Here is a 26,418-nt window from a genome sequence, read left to right on the forward strand (position 1 = left end):
CCTGTCAACTCCATGTCTGCTCTCAAAGTGCCTGGCCGTGTATCCTCCCACAAATGCATTATGGCCTGCCTCTGCTCGCACAGCCGCTCCACCATGTGCAGGGTGGAGTTCCACCTTGTTGCAATGTCGATAATGAGGCGGTGGTTGGGAAGGTGGAGCAATCGCTGCAGCTTCTGCATACGAATGGAGTGTACAGGCGACCGGCGGAAGTGCGCGCACAGTCTTCGCACCTTCTGGAGCAGGGCTGTTAACTCCGGATAATTATTGAGGAAGCACTGCACCACCAGGTTCCAGGTGTGAGCCAAGCAAGGTATGTGGCTGAGTTTTGAAAGGGCTATGGCTGCCACAAAATTACGGCCGTTATCACTAACTACCTTGCCTGCCTCAAGATGTACACTGCCCAGCCATGACTCAGTTTGTCGCTGAAAGTACTCGGCCAGCACCTCGGCGGTGTGTCTGTCGCCCAAACACATCATCTGCAACACAGCCTGCTGACGCTTTCCACTAGCTGCTCGATAGGGGGACACCTCGTGTGCAACAGTGGCAGCTGCAGATGGAGTGCTCGTACGACTGCGCTCTGTGGACCAGCTTTCGCTTCTGGAGGAGGAGGAGGAGGGTCGAACGCCTACAGAAAACTGTTTCCTATACCGTGGGCTAGGCAGCACTGTCCCACCACCGCTGTCCCCTGTGGACCCTGCATCCACCACATTAACCCAGTGCGCAGTGATGGACACGTAATGGCCCTGGCCATGCCGACTGGACCATGCATCAGTTGTGAGGTGCACTTTCCCCTCACTGACTGCTTGAGTGCATGGACAATGCGGTCTTTCACATGATGGTGGAGGGCTGGGATGGCTTTGCGAGAGAAGATGTGGCGACTGGGTAGGTCATAGCGTGGTACTGCATAGGCAATGAGTTCGCTGAAAGCTGCGCTTTCCACCAACCGATAGGGCATCATCTCTAACGAGATTAGTTTGGCAATGTGGGCGTTCAAACCCAGTGTACGCGGATGAGAGACTGAGTACTTTCTTGACCTACTCATAGTGTCTGGGAGGGTGAGCTGGACTTGAGAGCTGCATATGGTGGAAGTAGCGGTGGACAGGGAGGAATGAGAGAGGGTTGATGATGGTGATGGAGTTGGTGTTCTTTCTGATGGCCTAGATTCAGTCTTTCATTGATATAACAGTGGGATTCCTTGACTGCTGTGGCCTTGCAATGACACCTCAACATTTGCTGCTGTGCTAACCGGTGGGCTTACAGTGGGGGAAACAATGTAGCATTGCTGACTACCTTCTTTGTGATCAGTTGCACATGTGGTACTTGAGGATTGGTGTTGTGTCCACGCTTGAAAGTGCATGCTGGTTAAATGTCTAAGCATGCAACTGGCATTCAAATTTTTCAGATTTTTCCCTCGGCTAAAGGTCTTTGCGCACTTCTTACAGATAACCTTGGCCTGATCATGAGGATTTTGTTCAAAAAAGTGCCACACTGCACTCTTCCTACTTTGGCAGACATTTTGCGGCCTAGCACGCTGTGATATTTTGACCCTCTGGACAAGCTGTCCAGCAACTCTTTTGATTTTTGGAACCTGTCTTTGGAGTGCTCCGGGCCTGCCAGATAACAGCTGTTGCGATGTCGATGTCTGCTGTGGATGCTCCTCCTCCTCATCTGAGCTATTGGAAGCAGCACCCTCTTCCCCCAATGGATGCCAATCTGGGTCAACAACTGGGTCATCCATCACCTCCTCTTCAATGTCATGTGCACCTACCTCTGTGTCACCGTGTATGGTGGTATAGTGTGCGGGAAGGGGCACCTGAGTCTCATCAGGGTCAGAATCTGGCTCTGTACACTGCGAGGACAATGTAGTGCTCTGAGTGAATGTACCAGCAGAATCATCTATCAGTGGCTGTGCATCAGTGCACTCCATGTCATATTCATCTTGGCCTGGGTAATTCACCATTTCACTTGATAATCCAGGCATGGTATGTGAAAACAGCTCCATGGAGTAATCAGCAGTATGGCCTGCATCATCCTTCAATCTTGGTTGGGGTGAAGGACACAAGGAAAGGTGTGGTTCATGAACATGAGCCTCCAATGACGACTCAGTGCTTTTATTTTTTACAACTTCAGAAGAGGAGGCGATAGAGCTGGAGGCTGAGTCAGCAATGTAAGACAAAACTTTTTCCTGAAGCTCTGGCTTTAAAAGCGGTTTGCCAACTCCTAGAAAACTAAGCCTTCGAGGCCTTGTGGAGCCAGACGATGACGCAGGCTCAACACCTCTTCCATTCGATCCTATTTTGCTTTTGCCACTACCATCATATCCACCACCAACACCATCATTACCAGTTGCCAACCCCCGCCCAATTCCACGGCCTCTTCCACCAGCCTTCCTCATTTTTGGTAGAAATGTAGACAAAATCCAACAAACTATATAGTAATGTAAAACAATGTACAAGGTGTCTATAGGACAGGGGAGATTTTGAATTTCTGCACACACTTGTGGACACTGGACACTTTTGGATTGTGTGAGGCCCACTGAATATCACAGCGCTATGTCACAGGCTCGATGTCGCAGGTGTTAAAAATATCACTAGAGGATAACGGAGATTTTGAATTTCTGCACACACTTGTGGACACTGGACACTTTTGGATTGTGTGAGGCCCACTGAATATCACAGCACTATGTCACAGGCTCGATGTCGCTGGTGTGAAAAATGTCACTAGAGGATAACGGAGATTTTGAATTTCTGCACACACTTGTGGACACTGGACACTTTTGGATTGTGTGAGGCCCACTGAATATCACAGCGCTATGTCACAGGCTCGATGTCGCAGGTGTGAAAAATGTCCCTAGAGGATAACGGAGATTTTGAATTTCTGCACACACTTGTGGACACTGGACACTTTTGGATTGTGTGAGGCCCACTGAATATCACAGCGCTATGTCACAGGCTCGATGTCGCAGGTGTGAAAAATGTCACTAGAGGATAGCGGAGATTTTGAATTTCTGCACACACTTGTGGACACTGGGCACTTTTGGATTGTGTGAGGCCCACTGAATATAAAAGCGCTATGTCACAGGCTCGATGTCGCAGGTGTGAAAAATGTCACTAGAGGATAACGGAGATTTTGAATTTCTGCACACACTTGTGGACACTGGACACTTTTAGATTGTGTGAGGCCCAGTGAATATCACAGCGCTATGTCACAGGCAGAAATTGGCTAGTGTATGACAAACTACAAGGTGTATATAGAATTGGGCAGAATAGGAATCTCCCTAGAGTGTAGGCCTGTAAGAACGGAACAAGTCCTCGACTTATCCTTACAGAGCGACACACAGATAGCTTCACTGTGGCCGTGATAACAGCCGTTACACGGTACTGAGAGAGGAGCGTGCACGTACATGGCTGTCCGGTGTACGTAAAATTGTCAAGCTCCGTGTTTTTTAAGTATACGGACTGACACACGCTGACTCTGTATAGTTTCGAATGTGATCAAACAGCAAATATATTTAACTGTTTGAAAACTAGACAAAACTAGAAGGTGCAGGTCTGTAAGAACGGAACATGTCCTCGACTTATCCTTACAGAGCGACACACAGATAGCTTCACTGTGGCCGTGATAACAGCCGTTGCACAGTACTGAGAGAGGAGCGTTCACGTACACGGCTGTCCGGTGTATGTAAAATTGTCAAGCTCCGTGTTTTTTAAGTATACGGACTGACACACGCTGTCTCTCTATAGTTTTGAATGTGATCAAACAGCAAATATATTTATCTGTTTGAAAGCTAGCCAAAACTAGAAGGTGCAGGTCTGTAAGAACGGAACATGTCCTCGACTTATCCTTACAGAGTGACACACAGATAGCTTCACTGTGGCTGTGATAACAGCCGTTACACGGTACTGTGTGAGGAGTGTGCACCACTGTATGGTGTGAAAAAATGCACCCTCAGTACCTCACCAGGACAAAAAAAAAAAATTGGGATTGCTTTTAAAAAAGCAGATTGCAGAGCAGTGGGAAAACAGCAATGCAGCTATCAGGAAGCCTTATAAGGCAGCCTAACAACCAACACCACTGATCCAGCAAAATATAGCCTCCACTTACACTGCACACACAGTGACTGGTGTGTTGTACATGCAAAATCGCTAGCAGCAGAAGCAGTTTTTGGTGTCTTCTTCCCTGCATTACGCTCTCCCTACAAAATCAGCATCAGCAGCAGCTCTCCCTATTCTGAGGTCAGCATGAGTAACATGGCAGTCGGTGTGCACGCCCTTTTATACCCCCTGTGATGCCCACCAAAGCAAGCCAATCACTTGCATGCCCTTCTGAAAGATGGTGGTGACCCCTGCCTATGTCATCACGTTGCCCACAGTGTCCGTGGATCCTGATTGGCTGAAAAAGAGCGCAAAACAAACTTTTGAAACACGACTTTGGCGCTTAAGTCGCCGACCTCGTGGTCGACCTCATCCTAGGGTCGAGTTTCGTTTCATGAAACCCGACTTTGCCAAAAGTCGGGGACTTTTGAAATTTTTTGACCCGTTTCGCTCAACTCTATTCACCACACATCTAGATAAGTTCTTTGGGGGGTCTAGTTTCAAAAATGGGGTCACTTGTGGGGAGTTTCAATAGTTTAGGTACATCAGGGGCTCTCCAAACGCACATGACACCCGCAGACCAATCCATCAAAGTCTGCATTCCAAAACGTCACTACTTCCCTTCTGAGCCCCGACGTGTGCCCATACAGTAGTTTTTTTCCCACAAATGAGGTATCATCGTACTCAGTACAAATTGGACAACAACTTTTGGGGTCCAATTTCTCCTGTTACCCTTGGGAAAATAAAAAAATTGAAGACTAATTGATCATGTTTGTGGAAAAAATACAATTTTTTTATTTTCATGCCTGGGCATTATAAACTTCTGTGAAGCCCTTGGGGGTTCAAAGTGCTCACCACACATCTAGATAAGTTCCTTAGGGGGTCTATTTTCCAAAATGGGGTCATTTGTGGGGGTTTCCACTGTTTAGGTACATTAGGGGCTCTCCAAAGGCAAAATGACACCTGCAGACCATTCCATCAAAGTCTGCATTCCAAAACGTCACTACTTCCCTTCCGAGCCCCGACGTGTGTCAATACAGTAGTTTTCTCCCACATATGGGGTGTGAGCGTACTCAGGACAAATTGGACAACAACTTTTGGGGTCCAATTTCTCCTGTTACCTTTGGGAAAAAAAAAAAATGGGGACTAAAAGATGATGTTTGTTGAAAAAATACGATATTTTTATTTTCACGTCGGGTCGTTATAAACTTCTGTGAAGTACTGGGGGGTTCAAAGTGCTCACCACACATCTAGATAAGTTCCTTAGGGGGTCTAGTTTCCAAAATGGGGTCACTTGTGGGGAGTTTCCACTGTTTAGGTACATCAGGGGCTCTCCAAAAGCAACATGACATCCGCAGACCATTCCATCAAAGTCTGCATTCCAAAACGTCACTACTTCCCTTCCGAGCCCCGACGTGTGCCCATACAGTAGTTTTCTCCCACATACGGGGGTATCAGCATACTCAGGACAAATTGGACAACAACTTTTGGTGTCCAATTTCTCCTGGTACCCTTGGGAAAATAAAAAAATTGGTGACTAAAAGATCATATTTGTTGAAAAAATACGATTTTTTTATTTTCACGCCCGGGCGTTATAAACTTCTGTGAAGCACTGGGGGTTCAAAGTGCTCACCACACATCTAGATTAGTTCCTTGGGGGTTCTAGTTTCCAAAATGGTGTCACTTGTGGGGGGTTTCTACTGTTTTGGTACATCAGGGGCTTTCCAAACGCGACATGGTGTCCGATCTCAATTCCAGCCAAAAGCGTCAAATGGCGCTGCTTCCCTTCCGAGCTCTGCAATGCGCCCAAATAGTAGTTTACCCCCACATGTGGGGTATCAGCGCACTCAGGACAAATTGCACAATATCTTTTAGGGTCCTGTTACCCTTGGAAAAATAAGAATTGAGGGTGAAAAGATCATTTTTGTGGAAAAAATATGATTTTTTAATTGTACGGCTGTATGTGATAAACTTCTGTGAAGCACTGGGGGTTCAAAGTGCTCACCACACATCTAGATAAGTTCCTTGGGGGGTCTAATTTCCAAAATGGTGTCATTTGTGGGGGGTTTCCACTGTTTTGGTACATCAGGGTTTTCCAATCGCGACATGGTGTCCGATCTCAATTCCAGCCAAAAACGTCAAATGGCGCTGCTTCCCTTCCGAGCTCTGCCATGCACCCAAATAGTCATTTACACCCACATACGGGGTATCAGCATACTCAGGAGAAATTGCACAATAACTTTTAGGGTCCTGTTGCCCTTGCAAAAATAAAAATTGGGGGTGAAAAGATCATTTTTGTGGAAAAAATATGATTTTTTAATTGTACCGCTGTACGTTATAAACTTCTGTGAAGCCCTTGTGGGTTCAGAGTTCTCACCACATATCTAGATAAGTTCCTTGGGGGGTCTAGTTTCAAAAATGGGGTCACTTGTTGGGGGTTTCCACTGTTTAGGTACATCATGGGCTCTCCAAACGCGACATGGCGTCCGATCTGAATTCCAGCCAATTTTGCATTGAAAAAGTCAAACGGCGCTCCTTCCCTTCTGAGCTCTGCCATGCGCCGAAACTGTGGTTCCCCCCACATATCAGGTATCAGCATACTCAGGACAAATTGCACAATAACTTTTGCAGTCAAATTTCTCCTGTTACCCTTGGTAAAATTAAAAAAATTGAACCTGAAGTATTTTTTTTGTGAAAAAAAGTGAAATGTTCATTTTTTTTTTAAATATTCAAAAAATTCCTGTGATGCACCTAAAGGGTTAATAAACTTCTTGAATGTGGTTTTGAGCACCTTTAGGGGTGCAGTTTTTAGAATGGTGTCACTTTTGGGTATTTCTTATCATATAGACCCCTCAAAGTGGCTTCAAATGTGATGTGGTCCGTAAAAATAAAATGGCGTTGCAAAAATGAGAAATCGCTGGTCAATTTTTAACCCTTATAACTTCCTAACAAAAAAAAATTTTGGTTCCAAAATTGTGCTGATGTAAAGTAAACATGTGGGAAATGTTATGTATTAAGTTTTTTGTGTGCCATATCGCTGTGATTTAAGGGCATAAAAATTCAAATCTGGAAAATTGCATAATTTTCAAACTTTTCGCCAAATTTCCATTTTTTTCACAAATAAACGCAAGTTATATGAATGAAATTTTACCACTAACATGAAGGACAATATGTCATGAGAAAACATTGTCAGAATCACCAGGATCCATGGAAGCGTTTCAGAGTTATAACTGTCAGAGTCACCGCACTGAACTTGCTCACGGAGCCAGTGTGCGTGTCCTGAGTAAAGCGAAAGCGTGCTCAAAGCTACCTGTGGAGCGGGCAGCAACCGAATAGATGCGTACTTCAGAGCCGCAGGACCTGAAGCACGTGATTGCTAGAGGCGTGGCCTAAACTCCACAGAGCTAGGAGCTGCAAGACAATTCCTAGCAGAGTAACTGCGAGACAAAGTTACCAAGGGGCATAGACAGGGAGAATAGTCAGGACGTAGCCAATGAGTCACACACAGAGATAGCTGCAAGGTACCAGAGGGGCGAGCAGAGAGTAATCAGGTCACAGGCAATGGGTCATACACAGATAGCTGCAAGGTACAAGAGGGGCGAGCAGAGAGTAGTCAGGTCACAGGCAATGAGTCATACACAGATAATAACGCAGTACAAAATCAACAGGCAAACTCACAATGGGACACAGAGCCGGGTCAGAACCATATAAACAAGCTATAGCAACAAACAGGCACACGGGGGTCAGCACACTAGGCCAAAGGCAAAAGTATAACTGGCCTGGGATTGAAGCTACCCAGGGGTTTATGAAGCTCTCCCAGAACCAGAAAGAGGCCACAATCATTAACCCCAAGTGTGCAGGTCAAAACCTGCACAGAGCTCCAGACATTAACCCCCGGTGTGCAGCTCAAAAACCTGCACTGGGATCATGACAGTACCCCCCTCTCAACGGGGGGCCTCTGGACCCCCAGGCTTCCCCGGGTACTTGGCATGGAACGCCTGAACCAGGCGATCTGCATGTACCGAGCGAGCAGGGACCCATGAGCGCTCTTCTGGTCCATATCCCTTCCAGTGGACCAGGTACTGCAAAGAGCGGCGCACCCGCCGAGAGTCCACAATATGTCCGACCTCATACTCCAATTGACCCTCCACCAGCACTGGAGGAACAACAGTCTCAGAGTTCTCTTTGACAGATCCTGCTGGTTTCAACAGAGACTTATGGAACACATTAGATATTTTTGAGGAGGTGGGGAGACGCAACCTATATGCCACAGGGTTGACAATCTCCACAATCTCGTATGGACCAATGAACTTTGGTCCCAACTTAACTGATGGTACCTTTAAGTTGATGTTATGCGTGGAGAGCCAAACCTTCTCTCCCACCTGAAACATGTCTCCCGAGGCTCTCTTTTTGTCCGCAAAATATTTGTATCTCCCCTGGGCCCGAGAGATATTACGCCGGACTTCAGCCCAGAGGTTTTTTAACCGTTGAACGGATCCCTCTGCTCCTGGACAACCGGAATCCACCCGAGAAAACTCCCCAAAATGCGGATTAAAGCCATAGTTAATCAGGAATGGGGACATGTTGGTGGACTGACTCACCCGGCTGTTAAAAGCGAATTCAGCCAACGGTAACGCATCACACCAATCCTCCTGTCTGGCGGAGGTCAGACACCTGAGAATTTGTTCCAGGGATTGATTGGTGCGTTCTGTCTGACCATTGCTCTCCGGGTGATATGCCAACGTGAAGGAGAGTGAGATGCCCAATTTCATACAGAACGCCCTCCAAAATTTGGCCACAAACTGCACACCTCTGTCAGACATAACATTCAGGGGTACCCCATGCAATCGGACCACATGCTGCACAAACAACCTTGACAATGTTTCTGCTGAAGGTAATGCTGCCAAGGGAATGAAATGGGCCTGTTTAGAAAACCTATCCACCACCACCCAGATCACGGTATTGCCCCTGGAAGGTGGAAGGCCGGTAATAAAATCCATGGAAAGATGAGTCCATGGTCTATCAGGAACCGGTAAAGGTATGAGTTCCCCAGCCGGTCGGTTATGCGAGCTTTTGGAACGGGCACATATGCCACAAGCAGAAACAAATTCCTTGACATCGGACCTTAATGAAGGCCACCAAAAACCCCTGGCTACTGCCTCTCTAGTCGCCGTGATACCTGGATGAGCACTCAGCCTAGAACCATGAAACTCCTGCAGAAGTCTAGGCCGCAATGAATCTGGAGCAAACAGTTTATCGCTTAGCCTGGTTGCCGGAACTAGGGCCTGAGCCCTTAGGATTTCTTGTTCCAACTCAGTTGAGACCCCCGCCACTACCACCCCTGGGGGAAGAATGGAGGACGGCGGCTCAGGGGGAGACACTGGATCAAAACTTCTGGACAGGGCATCCGCTTTAACATTTTTGGACCCCAGTCGAAAAGTAATTGAGAACTGAAATCGTGAAAAAAAAAGTGACCAACGGGCCTGTCTAGGAGTAAGCCTCTTAGCAGATTCAAGGTATGCCAAATTTTTGTGATCCGTGACAACCGTGATAGGATGAGCCGCCCCTTCCAAAAAGTGCCTCCATTCCTCAAGCGCCAGCTTGACCGCAAGAAGTTCTCTATTGCCTACATCATAGTTTTTCTCAGCTGAAGAGAACTTCTTGGAGAAGAAGGCACAGGGTTTGAGATTGGTAAGGGTGGCCGGACCCTGGGACAGCACTGCCCCCACCCCCACTTCAGAAGCATCCACCTCCACAATGAATGGTTTGGACGGGTCAGGTTGCACCAACACCGGGGCAGACATAAAACATTTCTTAATCGCTGAGAAGGATTCCTTAGCGAGTACAGACCAATTTTTTACATCAGCTCCCTTCTGGGTAAGATCCGTGAGTGGTTTAACCACTTGTGAGAAACCTTTAATGAATCTCCGGTAATAGTTCGCAAATCCTAAGAAGCGCTGGAGCCCCTTGAGATCTCGAGGCTGAACCCAGTCAGCGATCGCCAGCACCTTCTTAGGATCCATACGAAACCCCTCACAGGACACAATCAACCCCAAAAAAGACAGCTCCTGTACAAAAAACGAACATTTTTCCAATTTGGCGAACAATTCGTTCTCCCTGAGTCTCTGGAGAACTGTCTTTAGATGTTGCAAGTGAGATTGACTGTCCGGGGAATGCACCAAAATATCATCCAAATAAATAATAACAAAACGCCTATCAGATCAGAAAACACAACATTGATGAAATTTTGGAAAATAGCGGGTGCATTAGTTAACCCAAATGGCATTACCAGGTTCTCAAAGAGTCCTTCTGATGTGAGGAATGCCGTTTTCCACTCGTCCCCTTCCCGAACCCTTATCAGATTGTAGGCCCCCAGCAGATCTAACTTGGAGAACCATTGGGCCCCAGCTAACTGGTTACATAAGTCTGGGATGAGGGGAAGCGGGTAAGAGTTCCTAACCGTTATCTTGTTCAGTTCCCGAAAGTCGAGGCACGGCCGCAAACCACCATCTTTTTTCTTCACAAAGAAGAACCCTGCTGCCACAGGTGACACAGAAGGTCTGATATGCCCTTTGCGGAGACTCTCAGCTATGTACTCCTTCATGGCTTGGCGCTCAGGCCCAGACAAATTGAACAATCGAGCCTTAGGTAACTTGGCTCCGGGTACTAAATCAATGGCACAATCATAGGGTCTATGTGGTGGCAGCGCCTCAGCCTCACTTTTGGAAAAAACGTCTTCGAAATCTTTCAGGTACTCCGGAATATCTTCCAGATCGACAGACGACAAAGACACGGATTTAACAGCGTTAACAAGATGTCCTCGGTTACCACATTTATTATTGCATCCCCATTGAGTGATTTCCCCTGTAATCCAATCAATGGTAGGATTATGGCGTTGAAGCCAAGGCATCCCCAGTACCAGTCCTGCAGGCATGTTATCTAGCACCAGACAACTTAGTTTCTCCACATGAGTGGAACCCACTTTTAGAGAAAAAAGTTCAGACCTGCAACAGATACCGTCTTGGGTAAGAGGAGATGAGTCAATTGCCACAAGTTTAACAGGATCCTGAAGCCTGACTGTCCCTATCTTATTAAGAGTCATAACCTTGGTATCAATCAGGTTCACAGCCGAACCGCAGTCAATAAAAGCAGTAGTCTGAACAGGACCATAACCAAGTTCCAGTTCCACCTGCAGCACCATTTTTGCACATGAGGAAAATTGTACCTGAAGGTCTGGGTAGCCTCCTCGATTACTACCCAGACCTAGTCGTTTCCCGCCACCTTGGAGGATGACGGACAGGAGGGGCAGTCCTTCTTCCAATGTCCAGATTTCCCACAATAGAAGCACAACTGCTTTTCCCGGCGGCGTCTTCTTTCCTTTCCCTCACAGGTGACAGCGCTCACCTCCATAGCCATAGGAAGAATCTGGGTCTCATCTCCACTGAAGAATAAGGGCATTTCCTGTTGCATAATGCCTCTAGCCCGCAGCCTGCGATCCATGCAAACCGCTTGGACCATGGCATCCTCCAGGGAGTCAGGCGGAGGATGGAGTGCCAAAGCATCCTTCAGACGTTCACACAGGCCTCTGTGGAACAGTCCCCGAAGGGCGGCGTCACTCCAGGAAATCTCTGCTGCCCAACGTCTGAATTCAGTACAGAACCATTCGGCCGAGTGCTCCCCCTGACAGACACTCATCACTTTGTCCTCAGCCAACTGCACTCTCATCATAAATAAGCCCTAAGGCTTCAAAAAATGCATCCACAGATATTCTCTCAGGGGCAGAAGAGGAAAGCGAGAATGCCCAGGCTTGTGGGGACCCCCTAAGCAGGGACATCACCACCCACACCCTCTGTTTCTCATCCCCAGAGGAGCGGGGTCTCAAAGAAAAAAAAAGCTTACAGCCCTCCTTAAATGCCCTGAAATCATCCTTGTTACCAGAAAATATATCTGGCAATTTAACCGGGGATTCAGGTGGGACTAAAATGACATCTCTATTCCCCACCTGCTGGAAGCCTGCGGAAAGTACCCCCTGAACTGAGTCCTCCACCCTCCGTTGGGACTGGGCCAGAGCTTGGTGTTCCAAACTAAGCTTCTGCAGTGACTGAGTCAAGCTTTTCACCTGCTCAGATAAAGCACACATTGGGTCCATGCTGCAGAAGTGAGGAGAGAAAAAAAAATTGTAGGCCAGTTATAATGTCAGAGACACCGCACTGAACTTGCTCACTTAGACAGTGCGCGTGTCCTGAGTAAAGTGAAAGCGTGCTCAAAGCTACCTGTGGAGCGGGCAGCAACCAAATAGATGCGTACTTCAGAGCCGCAGGACCTGAAGCACGTGACTGCTAGAGGCGTGGCCTAAACTCCACAGAGCTAGGAGCTGCAAGACAATTCCTAGCAGAGTAACTGTGAGACAAAGTTACCAAGGGGCATAGACAGAGAGAATAGTCAGGACGTAGCCAATGAGTCACACACAGAGATAGCTGCAAGGTACCAAAGGGGGCGAGCAGAGAGTAGTCAGGTCACAGGCAATGAGTCATACACAGATAGTTGCAAGGTACAAGAGGGGCGAGCAGAGAGTAGTCAGGTCACAGGCAATGAGTCATACACAGATATAGCTACAAGGTACAAGAGGGGCGAGCAGAGTAGTCAAGTCACAGGCAATGAGTCATACACAGATAATAATGCAGTACAAAATCAACAGGCAAACTCACAACGGGAAACAGAATCGGGTCAGAACCATATAAACAAGCTATAGCAATAAACAGGCACACAGGGGTCAGCACTAGAGTTGAGCGATACCGTCCGATACTTCAAAGTATCGGATCGGAATGGATCGGCCGATCTTAAAAAAAAGTATCGGTATCGCCGATTCCGATACCGGAAGTCCCATTCAAGTCTATGGGACTTCCGGTATCGGAATAAGAAAAACCCTGTTTTTGCCTTGTACAGCCTCTCTGGGGTCTGTACGGGCCTTTCGGGGGGCTGTGCCGGCCTGCCAGGGGGTCTGTGCAGGCTCCGGTGGGCTGTGCCGGCCTGCCGGGGGGGCTGTGCCGGCCTGCCGGTGGTCTGTGCAGGCTCCGGTGGGCTGTGCCGGCCTGCCGGGGGGCTGTGCCGGCCTGCCGGTGGTCTGTGCAGGCTCCGGTGGGCTGTGCCGGCCTGCCGGGGGGCTGTGCCGGCCTGCCGGGGGTCTGTGCAGGCTTCGGGGGTCTGTGCAGGCATCGTCCGATGGGACTACAAGTCCCATCGGGCGATGCCTGCTACCATGACAGTGATTGACACATTAGCCAATGATGGGACAGTAGTAGTCCCATCATTCGGCTAATGTGTTGAATGTAAAAAAAAAAAAAAAAAATTACATGCTACATACATGCTACATTCATACTACATACTACATACATGCTACATTCATACTACATATATACTACATGCATGCAACATGCATACTACATATATACTACATGCAACATACATACTACATATATACTACATGCTACATGCATACTACATATATGCTACATATATACTACATGCTACATACATACTGCATGCTACATACATACTACATGCTACATACATACTACATATATACTACATGCATGCTACATACATACTACATGCTACATACAGTCATGGCCAAAAGTATTGACACCCCTGCAATTCTGTCAGATAATACTCAGTTTCTTCCTGAAAATGATTGCAAACACAAATTCTTTGGTATTATTATCTTCATTTAATTTGTCTTAAATGAAAAAACACAAAAGAGAATGAAGCAAAAAGCAAAACATTGATCATTTCACACAAAACTCCAAAAATGGGCCGGACAAAAGTATTGGCACCCTCAGCCTAATACTTGGTTGCACAACCTTTAGCCAAAATAACTGCGACCAACCGCTTCCGGTAACCATCAATGAGTTTCTTACAATGCTCTGCTGGAATTTTAGACCATTCTTCTTTGGCAAACTACTCCAGGTCCCTGATATTTGAAGGGTGCCTTCTCCAAACTGCCATTTTTAGATCTCTCCACAGGTGTTCTATGGGATTCAGGTCTGGACTCATTGCTGGCCACCTTAGAAGTCTCCAGTGCTTTCTCTCAAACCATTTTCTAGTGCTTTTTGAAGTGTGTTTTGGGTTATTGTCCTGCTGGAAGACCCATGACCTCTGAGGTAGACCCAGCTTTCTCACACTGGGCCCTATATTATGCTGCAAAATTTGTTGGTAGTCTTCTGACTTCATAATGCCAAGCACACGGTCAAGCAGTCCAGTGCCAGAGGCAGCAAAGCAACCCCAAAACATCAGGGAACCTCCGCCATGCTTGACTGTAGGGACCGTGTACTTTTCTTTGAATGCCTCTTTTTTCTCCTGTAAACTCTATGTTGATGCTTTTGCCCTAAAAGCTCTACTTTTGTCTCATCTGACCAGAGAACATTCTTCCAAAATGTTTTAGGCTTTTTCAGGTAAGTTTTGGCAAACTCCAGCCTGGCTTTTTTATGTCTCGGGGTAAGAAGTGGAGTCTTCCTGGGTCTCCTACCATACAGTCCCTTTTCATTCAGATGCCGACGGATAGTACGGGTTGACACCGTTGTACCCTCGGACTGCAGGGCAGCTTGAACTTGTTTGGATGTTAGTGGAGGTTCTTTATCCAACATCCGCACAATCTTGCATTGAAATCTCTTGTCAATTTTTCTTTTCCGGCCACATCTAGAGAGGTTAGCCACAGTGCCATGGGCTTTAAACTTCTTGATGACACTGCGCACGGTAGACACAGGAACATTCAGGTCTTTGGAGATGGACTTATAGCCTTGATATTGCTCATGCTTCCTCACAATTTGGTTTCTCAAGTCCTCAGACAGTTCTTTGGTCTTCTTTTTTTCTCCATGCTCAATGTGGTACACACAAGGACACAGGACAGAGGTTGAGTCAACTTTAATCCATGTCACCTGGCTGCAAGTGTGATTTAGTTATTGCCAACACCTGTTAGGTGCCACAGGTAAGTTACAGGAGCTGTTAATTACACAAATTAGAGAAGCATCACGTGATTTTTCGAACAGTGCCAATACTTTTGTCCACCCTCTTTGTTATGTTTGGTGTGGAATTATATCCAATTTGGCTTTAGGACAATTCTTTTTGTGTTTTTTCATTTAAGACAAATTAAATGAAGATAATAATACCAAAGAATTTGTGTTTGCAATCATTTTCAGGATGAAACTGAGTATTATCTGACAGAATTGCAGGGGTGTCAATACTTTTGGCCATGACTGTACATACCACATATATACTACATACATACTACATGCATGCTACATGCTACATACATACCACATACATACTACATACATACTACATACATACTACATGCATGCTACATACATACTACATGCTACATACATACTACATATATACTACATGCATGCTACATACATACTACATGCTACATACATACTACATATATACTACATACATACTACATATGTGTGGGAATTTCCCATGCAGCAATGGCATAAAGTGAGACTAGGGACTTTTTTTTTTTAAGTGGCGGAGGAATACAGTGCGGAAGGATACCTACCTTCCGTCATTGGATTCCTGCAGCCCGTAGAGAATGGCAGCATCAGCTGATGCTGAAGTTCTCTACCCAAGATCGTCGTGGGACACACTCGTGGACTGCTTCGGATCGTGGGTGAGTATTTTTGTGGTTTGTTATGTTAATATTTATTCCGTAAAAGACAATGGCTTCGGGGAACAATGTGACAAGTATTGGTAAGTATGTTACTCTATGTTATATGTACTGTATGTCTATGTATGTATTGTATGAATGTATTGTATGTAGTATGTATGTAGTATATATGTGGTATGTATGTAGCATGTAGTATGTATGTAGTATGTATGCAGCATGCATGTAGCATGCAGTATGTATGTAGCATGCATGTAGTATATATGTAGTATGTATGTAGCATATAGTATGTATGTAGCATGCATGTAGTATATATGTAGTATGTATGTAGCATGTAGTATGTATGTAGCATGCATGTAGTATGTATGTAGTATGTACAGTATGTAGTATGTATGTGGTATGTATGTAGCATGTAGTATGTATGTAGCATGCATGTAGTATGTATGTAGTATGTATGTGGTATGTATGTGGTATGTATGTAGCATGTAGTATGTATGTAGCATGCATGTAGTATATATGTGTTATGTATGTAGTATGTATGTAGTATATGTGGTATGTATGTAGTATGTATGTAGCATGCAGTATGTATGTAGCATGTAGTATATATGTAGTATGTATGTAGCATGTATGTAGCATGTAGTATGTATGTAGCATGCATGTAGTATATATGTAGTATGTATGTAGCATGTAGTATGTATGTAGCATGCATGTAGTATGTATGTAGTATTTTTTTTTTTTAACATTTAACACATTAGCCGGATGATGGGACTACTACTGTCCCATCATTGGCTAATGTGTCAATCACTGTCATGGTAGCAGGCATCGCCAGATGGGACTTATAGTCCCATCGGACGATGCTTGCACAGACCCCCGGACATCAGCACAGCCCCCTGGCAGGCCGGCACAGCCCCCCCGGCAGGCCGGCACAGCCCCCCCGGCAGGCCGGCACAGCCCCCCGGCAGGCCGGTACAGACCCCCACAGGGTGCACAGACCACCGGCAGGCCGGCACAGCCCCCCGGCAGGCCGGTACTGACCCCGGGCAGTCCACACAGCCCCCCGGCAGGCCGGCAGAGACCCCCGGAAGGCCCGAAATGACGGCGCATCATGATGCGCACACACCGCGCATCATGATGACGTCAGGCTGTCAATCAACTTTGAACTTCCGATTCCGATGCCGACTTCCGATATTGAAAAAATATCGGAAGTCGGTATCGGAATTCCGATACAGCAAGTATCGGCCGATACCCGATACTTGCGGTATCGGAATGCTCAACACTAGTCAGCACACTAGGCCAAAGGCAAAAGTATAACTGGCAGGGATTGAAGCTTCCCAGGGGTTTATGAAGCTCTCCCAGAACTAGAAAGAGGCCACAATCATTAACCCCAAGTGTGCAGGTCAAAACCTGCACAGAGCTCCAGACATTAACCCCCGGTGTGCAGCTCAAAAACCTGCACTGGGATCATGACAATAACCTCATAAAGGTACAGTGGTCAGAATTGTAAAAATTGGCCCGGTCATGAAAGTGCAAACCACCCTTGGGGCTTAAGGGGTTAAAGATAGGTACGCAGGATGTAGGCGGAGCTGACCAGAGGAGGTGTGGCAGTGGGCGGAGCTTCACAGAGGAACTATGCAGCTCTCCACAGCTCTGACATCCACAAGTCTGAAACCAGCCTAAGGGATGTTCTCTGGTGTTAAAGGCACTTTCCAGTCTGATGAACTTTGCTGTGCTTCACGTTGGGCTTTGCAGTTGGCATGATTTTGTTAGGGGGTGAGATATAATGTCCTTCTTGCTTCCCTTCCTCTGATTGCCCTTTCATTGTTAACATTTGCATATTGCTAGTTGATAATGTATATGTCGGATGCTTGCGGTACTGCTACATAGAACTATGTATTATCGCTCATCTTTTATGGTATTGCCTCATGTATATATGTGTTACCATTCTGTAGAGAACTGTATTATATTGTTTTGTGCTCCTTTAGTATTGTATAATATATATTGTGACTGATGTTCATGTACAGTTAGGGTAAGTCAATGCATCCTTATTGGGGGACATTAGAGGAGGGCACTTTAGTATATAGTTCCTATAGAGAAGGGTAAGTGTAGTTCTGTTGTGGGCTACTAGATGGGGGACATACTAGTGGGGCCTTATAGGATGTTTATAGAGGGTTTATTGTAGGAGGGGCTGTCGGGCAGTAAGAGGGAAGCTTGTAGGAAGTTAAGTCAGATGGGGCCATCGTGCCCTAGTGTCCACATGGGCTATAGGCCTGGACAGTTTGGCAGCCACACAACGTTAAAGTGCTGCAGCCCACATTACCCACGGCCACTGTGTGTCATAGCAGTGAGCCAGACTCGGAAAGGAAAGATGTGGCGACTTATTGCCTGGGCAGATGCTTTTAGGGCAGCAGTCGGTTGGGCTGATGAGATGGAAGAAGTTGGAGCTTCGACGAGATCGGTACAGACGGGCCGGATGCTTCACCAGAGGCAACCAAACCTGGTGACTGATGATTTCGAGTCTGGGGCAAAACAGGCAGAAGGAATTGTCATCATGGAGAGGTCAGGCCAGGCAGGAACTGGGGAGCAGTCTACGATGGCTTGGTAAGGGCGTGTACTGCACAGAAGCGACAGCCAGAAAGGGAAAGATGAGGAAACGAGTAAATGTCACGATGTAACGTGTGAAGTATTCAGTAAAGAGAATGTTAAAGTTAACCTGGACTGTGTCTCCATTGCTGGGCTTCGCCTGAAAAAGGGACCGTCATCGGCTGGGAAGTGCCCAGAGGAAGCTGAATCTGGAGATTCAGGTATATTGAAGAGAAGAATACAGTTTTCTCTAGGAGAAGGACTGGACATAGATATTGCGGTTATTCAGGTCACGACTACAGTCCTGTCCCTCCTTTACAATTTCATCTGAACATCAGCCCGGGACTATATAAGGCTCACAGAGACTCACCCTTATGTCTTGGTATTGCATTAAGATCTCTGTGCTGCTGGCCCTTGGCTTGCTACTCAGCTTTCCTGCACTGCACCTGTCTGCCTAATGTCCTTAACCTAGCTGCAGTTTCCTGCACACTGCCTACCTGCGGTTTCCTGACATCTTCCACCTACCTGCAGTTTCAAGCTGTCCATCTACCTCCACCTGCCTGTTGTTTCCTGCTCTCTACCTGCCTGTGGTTTTCTGACGTCCTCCACCTGTCTGAGGTCTCCCGAACCGCACATACCTGCCTGCGGTCTTCTGGTGCTTTTCTGTCCATGTCCTGTGTGTTCTTTCTATTTTCTGCACTGACGCCCATTATCCGTGTGCCCACCCAGAACTTGAGCTTGGAGGATCTGCTTCATCTGGTGAGTCTAATAATCAGTCTGTGAGAGGAGTCATTTTGAGCAGTTTGTGAGAGATATGGGGCATGGGGAGCAGTCTGTGAGAGAGGGGAGCATGGAGGGGGCAGTCTGTGATTGAGGGGGCATGGGGAGCAGTCTCTGATTGAGGGGGCATGGGGAGCAGTCTGTGATTGAAGGGGCATGGGGAGCAGTCTGCGAGAGAAATCAATCATCATTGCCAAGAAGAGATCAGATGACGGAACAAACACATTCAAACTTCTTTAAGGACTTTGAGATCTAGGAATTCTCTCCTATTGGCTGACATCAGACTTTGGAATATTTGGAGATCACCCACCTCCTGTCTCTGACAAAGCCTGCACCAGGAATTTGGACTCTGCCAATACTCTCAGCTCCATGGTCTTCTTCCCCATTCCAAAATTCCTGAGAGATGTCATGCTGCAGCGACGGAGTGATCGCCACCGTGGTCCATTAAAACCTAAGAAAGAAAGGACATGGAGACATTACTGGCTTCACACAGAACAAGAGCTTTCTAGCACCTCACCTCATTACCATTATACCCCTTACAAGCCTTAAAGACATACAGTCAGATAAAGTGTCCCAATATCGGCCACAATGTCCTCGTCTATCCTATTTGGAGGCATGTGCCGCCTCATGCAGAATTGTGTGGGACCTCACAGTTTAAAAAATACCATTCTACATTGAAAAATCTAAAGTGGAGAGCGGGGCTGATAATGGTACATGTGAACTTATCTTTGCCCTGTTTCCAGGAGATTGTTACTGCAGCTTCATCTCCCTCCTCCCCACCCCCTGTTTTGTATATACTATATGACTCTAAATCGATTTCTGAGAGGAAGGACAGAGACACTGACAGAGATCCTACACGAAGCTTTAATCTCACCGTATCCCTCGGTGGAGACATACAGCACTGGGATGTAGGGGCGTGCACTGAACTGCTCGGCGTGATTTATCAGAGCGTCTTTCACCGTCTCGTAGCCGCACAGGACGACCACAGGTTCTGACAATTTCCAGATGGTGAACACGGAGCCGTATTTTTGGCTGAGCTGATGGAGGAAACACATTTGATAAATTAATAAACAGCTGCCATACATTCTTCGTTCCCTAAGATTGGATCTCTGTAAATTACCAGGACTTACAATTCACAGCCTCATTACAATGTAAGGATCGTAAAAATGGAAATTCAGACTAAAATTATTTCACCAGTTTTATTTCAACCTCTTTACAATCATTGTACAATTCAGTAAAAATGAAAGCATCGCACCATGACTGAGGACAGAGTGATGTCCGAAGCGCGCTGAATGAGGATGGAATTTTCACAAAAATCTACCTACATTGTAAAGCTACTAAGATGAAAATAGTAAAAGTTTAATAAGAAACAAGAAGAAATCTTAAGGTGGTGATATTAAAAATTTGAGCCAAGCAGGGGCATTTACTGATGATGAGGAACAAAACAGCCTTAGGCCCCTTCACATATGCATGTTTCTGATACGATTGGCATCAGATTTTACATACACATGCACATGGCATCAATCATAGAATGGTAGAGTTGGAAGGGGCCATCTGGTCCAACCCCCTGCTCAAAGCAGGATTCGCTAAATCATCCCAGTCAGATGTCTGTCCAGCCTCTGTTTGAAGACTTCCATTGAAGGAGAACTCACCACTTCTCGTGGCAGCCTGTTCCACTCATTGATCACTCTAACTGTCCAGAAGTTTTTTCTAATATCTAATCTGTGTCTCCTCCCATTCAGTTTCATCCCATTGCTTCTAGTCTTTCCTTGCGCAAATGAGAATAAAGTTGATCCTTCTACAATGTGACAGCCCTTTAGATATTTGTAGACAGCTATTAAGACTCCTCTCAGTCTTCTCTTTTGCAAACTAAACAATCCCAAATCCTGCAACCTTTCCTCATAAGACAGGGTTTGCAGACCGGTCACCATTCTGGTCGCTCTTTTCTGAACTTGCTCCAGTTTGTTGATGTCTTTTTTAAAATGTGGTGCCCAAAACTGGACACAATATTCCAGATGAGGTCTGACCAAAGAGGAGTAGAGGGAAATAATGACTTCACGTGATCTAGACTGTATGCTTCTGTTAATACATCCTAGAATTGCATTTGCCTTTTTTGCTGCTGCATCACACTGTTGACTCATATTCAGTCTGTGATCTATTAGTATACCCAAGTCTTTTTCACATGTGCTGTTGCTTAGCCCTATTCCTCCCATTCTGTATATGCTTTTTTCATTTTTATTACCCAGATGTAATTAAATTCTTGGTGATTCTCACACCTTCTAGTTTTCACAAGGACTATGTGTCTGTGTGAACCACACGTGTGTCCATGTGAACCATATGTGGACATGTCTGTTTTTATTCCGGCACCATGGATGACAATACGTACCTCCGCGTGCACACGGTTTAAATAAACTTTGACATCTGTGTGCCGTCCATGTGACACGTACCAGAATAGAATTCAAAATATAAATGACAGGTGTTAAAGATGTTCAAAGATGGAGATTTAGAGATAGATAGATACATAGTTAGATACACTGATAGATAATAGATACATAGATAGGAAATAGATAGATAATATATAGATAGACAGATAATATATAGATAGATAGAAAGATAGATTATAGATAGAAAGATAGATAATCGATAGATACTGTAGATAGATAGATAGATAGATAGATAGATAGATAGATAGATAGATTATATATATACTAGCTGAAGAGCCCGGCGCTGCCCGGGCATAGTAACTAACTGTGGTTAGTTATAACAAATTATAATTATCCTCCATCCCATAGGCCCGTGCCCATATACCCATCATACATATCCTCCATCCCATAGTCCAGTGCCTATATACCCATCACACATCCTCCATCCCATAGTCCCGTGCCCATATACCCATCACACATCCTCCATCCCATAGTCCAGTGCCTATATACCCATCACACATCCTCCATCCCATAGTCCCGTGCCCATATACCCATCACACATCCTCCATCCCATAGTCCCGTGCCCATATACCCATCACACATCCTCCATCCCATAGTGCAGTGCCCATATACCCACACATCCTCCATCCCATAGTCCCGTGCCCATATACCCATCACACATCCTCCATCCCATAGTCCCGTGCCCATATACCCATCACACATCCTCCATCCCATAGGCCCATGCCCATATACCCATCATACATATCCTCCATCCCATAGTCCAGTGCCCATATACCCATCACACATCCTCCATCCCATAGTCCCGTGCCCATATACCCATCACACATCCTCCATCCCATAGTCCCGTGCCCATATACCCATCACACATCCTCCATCCCATAGGCCCATGCCCATATACCCATCATACATATCCGCCATTTCATAGTCCAATGACCATATACCCTTCACGCATCCTCCATCCCATAGTCCCGTGCCCATATACCTGTCATACATATCCTCCATCCCATAGTCCAGTGCCCATATACCCATCACACATCCTCCATCCCATAGTCCCGTGCCCATATACCCATCACACATCCTCCATCCCATAGTCCAGTGCCCATATACCCATCACACATCCTCCATCCCATAGGCCCATGCCCATATACCCATCATACATATCCTCCATCCCATAGTCCCGTGCCCATATACCCATTATACATATCCGCCATTCCATAGTCAAGTGAACATATACCCATCACACATCCTCCATCCCATAGTCCAGTGCCCATATACCCATCACACATCCTCCATCCCATAGGCCCATGCCCATATACCCATCATACATATCCTCCATCCCATAGGCCCATGCCCATATACCCATTATACATATCCGCCATTCCATAGTCAAGTGAACATATACCCATCACACATCCTCCATCCCATAGTCCCGTGCCCATATACCTGTCATACATATCCTCCATCCCATAGTCCTGTGCCCATATACCTATCACACATCCTCCATCCCATAGGCCCATGCCCATATACCCATCATTCATATCCGCCATTCCATAGTCCAGTGACCATATACCCATCACACATCCTCCATCCCATAGTCCCGTGCCCATATACCCATCATACATATCCACCATTCCATAGTCCAGTGACCATATACCCATCACACATCCTCCATCCCATAGTCCCGTGCCCATATACCTGTCATACATATCCTCCATCCCATAGTCCCGTGCCCATATACCTGTCATACACATCCTCCATCCCATAGTCCAGTGCCCATATACCCGTCATACATATTCTCCATCCCATAGTCCAGTGCCCATATACACATCACACATCCTCCATCCCATAGTCAACCATTATGACATCATAATGAGCGGCGGCAGGGCTTGCAACCTATGATGACATCAACGTTGCCATGGCAACCATTGTGACATCATAATGATGGGCGGGGCTTGACGCACACACACTGCTTCCCCAGTATGCAAATAGGGGCATTATGACATCACAATGAGGGGCGGGGATTGACGCGCACACACTTTTTCCCCAGTATGTAGACAGAGGCAAAATTGTTTGGTGAATTGGAACGCATGGGGTTAAAATTTCACCTCACAACATAGCTTAGGACGCTCTCGGGGTCCAGACTTGTGACTGTGCCAAATTTTGTGGCTGTAGCTGCGACGGTGCGAATGCCAATCCCGGACATACACACACACATACACACATATATACATACACACACACACATTGGCCTGCACCTGGAGAACCCAAAAGGACTTGAGCTGCCCATCTGTGGATTACAAGTTTGCTCCACTGTGGATTACAAATTTGCTTGCCTGTGGATTACAAATCTGAAACTCTGTTCCGGACCATTGGCTGTCATCGGAGGATCCGGTACGGGAAAAAAAAAAACTTTGCGAGATGGTGCCCAAGTGGAATACCAATTGGGACTGTGGCTAGACCCAACCAAAGAAAACCCGAATGAGGCTCTGTGCCCCTGCAATGCTGGTGACCTGCGAGCAGGAGGGGGTGGCGCTGAAGTGGAGTACCCGGGGCGGCAGCTAGAGCAACTGTCGCCAGTCGTCCCTGCGGAACTATCCGGCCTGGAGGCTGGTACTGCCGAAGGGCGGGATGAAGAGCATCGGCGGGCGCCAGAAGACGGGAGCGGGAGCAGCGGAGGCCAGCTGCTTCCCGGACCGACTTCTGGGAGAGAGGAGGAACAACCTGCCGAAAGCCGCAGCGCCGGGGAAGGTGAGAGTTCCCCCAGCTCTGCCGGCGGCTCCACAAGCAGCCCCCACCACTCGGCCTCCCCGTGCGGCCTTCCGTTTTCCAGCGGCCACAGTTGCGGAGGGCTCTGCTGCCTCTGCTGGGCCGACCGACGCTTTCACCCACCACCCTGAGCCACCCCGCCCGGTGGCGCATCGGCCCGCGTCGCTGATGCGGAACTAGCCCGTGGCCGACGCTGCTGCATTTCACCTGGCAGCAGCGGTTTACCACTCGAAGCCTGCCGCCACTCCGGCCTCCCCTGCGGCCTCCTCACCAGTGCTGGCCGCCACTCCGGCCCCATCTGTGACTCCGGTTGCGGCAGCAGCACCTGCGGCCGCCTCTGCCTCGCTCATGGTTCCAGCTGCTCACCGATAGCCGGGGCTGCCTCTGCCATACTCCATACCGCGGCTGCGGCCTGCCCATCAAGGTCCACGGCTGCTCCGGCCTCACTCCGGATTGAGGCTTCGGCCGGGTCATCGGGCTCCGCCGCCTCTGCGGAGCCGTCTGCCATCTATACTAGCAGACCCCAGCTTTGCCGCTCCGCTTCTCATAGGTCAACGACCCCGGTCCCTCACCTACGGTTGGAGCTGCAGGAGCTGGGGGCCAGATGGAGCGAAGCCACCATGTCGACAGAGATGAGCGCGTCCACGCCACCACCGGTGGTGGACAGCTGGTTCCCAAGCGGAGAACTGGCATGGAACGCGCGTCGTGGAATCACCTTCGGCCCCTTCTACCCCTTTTGATGCATCTCTCAGGAGGGAGATGACCCCTGAGCCCTGGGCAAAGAGAACAGTCGGGGCCCAGGAACAGTCGAGACACCCAGGGAGCTCCACGGCTGTGGAGTTCCTTGCTGAATTGGCGTAACATCGGCCGTCAGGAGATGGCCCAGACTGTCGGGATTTCGCTGCACCATTATGCAGGCCCCAAGAGGACAGTTTGACGTCCAAGATAAGGGACATGTTTTATTGTTGATTGTTTGCTCCTGACATAGCTGAGATGTGGGGGAGGAAGTATTAATGCTAAAGGAAGGGGGAGTAGTTATATTTTGCTTTAAGGCTGAGTGCAGATGGAGTTTTGAGCCCTGCGGATTTTTCCGTGCAGAATGGAAGAAAACCGCAGGTCAAATGACCTGCATTTTTCCTGCGGATTTCTTCCATTTTTCACGCGGTTTTCATGCGGTTTTTGTGCGGTTTTCCATTGCGGGTTTCCCCCTGCGGATTTGGTGACAGGGGAGATAGAAAACCGCACAAAAGAAGTAACATGCTGCGGATTTTGTACCGCAGGAAAACCGCGCGGAAAAATCCGCAGCATCTGCACAGCGTTTTTTTTTTTCCATTCATTTTAAAGGTACTGTACATCACAATGCGGATATGCAACGTTTCTGCGCGGTAAAATTCGCTGCGGAAATGCTGCAAATCTGCATCGTGTGCACACAGCCTAAAGATGCTGTGAGAGAATGTTATGTTGAAATAAAAGAGAAAAAAAACAAACAAAAAAAGGGGGGGTTACTCCGGTTGAGTAACTCCTATTGTTATTATAGTAGTGATAATCATATATACGGTATGTTAACTGTTGATTTCATGAGTAGTGTGTGTAACAAAAAAAAATGTGTGTGTAACAGGTTCCGGGTACGAGGTAGATGTGACGAAGACGCCGACCATGACTCTTTTAAGTGAAGGACGAAGAGACGAAGAACATTGAACCAGACAGTGGTCCGTCAGTCAGGTCCCCGACACCACTGACAGCCCAAAAGGACGAGGGGGCGCCAATGATGACCTGGTAGGCAAAAGGCCTCAGTCATGGCGTTCTGGACAGCTGAAGGTAGTAGAAGGGGAGAGTAGTGGGAGGTACATGCCGTAGAGTAGTCCGGGTGGATCTCGCGAACCTGGAAGAAGTTGTCACGTGGCGTGCGCGCCGGCGAGTAGCAGTAGGCTGCTCGGAGCATGGTGCTCCCGGTTTGGTTCGGCCCCATGGGCAGCGGGTTTGGCCCAACGATCGGTCTGACAACAGACTGTGGACAAGCTTTAGGATGACGTAGATAGGGAGTACGATTGTCAGGACGACAATGGACAAATTAAGGGGGAGTGTGGGG

The 26,418-nt window shown here is 47.3% G+C and overlaps 1 protein-coding gene across 1 annotated transcript in view; it reads right to left on the reverse strand.

The window, feature by feature from the left end:
- Positions 1–26,418, reverse strand: part of LOC141047911 (cytochrome P450 2B19-like) — a 310,299-nt gene that overhangs the window by 222,107 nt on the left and 61,774 nt on the right. The window contains exons 3-4 of the mRNA XM_073543231.1: positions 19,994–20,156; positions 19,430–19,570 (exon numbers count right to left, since the gene is read on the reverse strand). Of these exons, the coding sequence (XP_073399332.1) occupies positions 19,430–19,570; positions 19,994–20,156 (304 nt within the window). The remainder of the gene's footprint in view (positions 1–19,429; positions 19,571–19,993; positions 20,157–26,418) is intronic.

This window comes from Dendrobates tinctorius, unplaced genomic scaffold (genome assembly GCF_039654945.1).
Source record: "Dendrobates tinctorius isolate UK_male_01 unplaced genomic scaffold, ASM3965494v1 ptg000130l, whole genome shotgun sequence".
Taxonomy (NCBI): domain Eukaryota; kingdom Metazoa; phylum Chordata; class Amphibia; order Anura; family Dendrobatidae; genus Dendrobates; species Dendrobates tinctorius.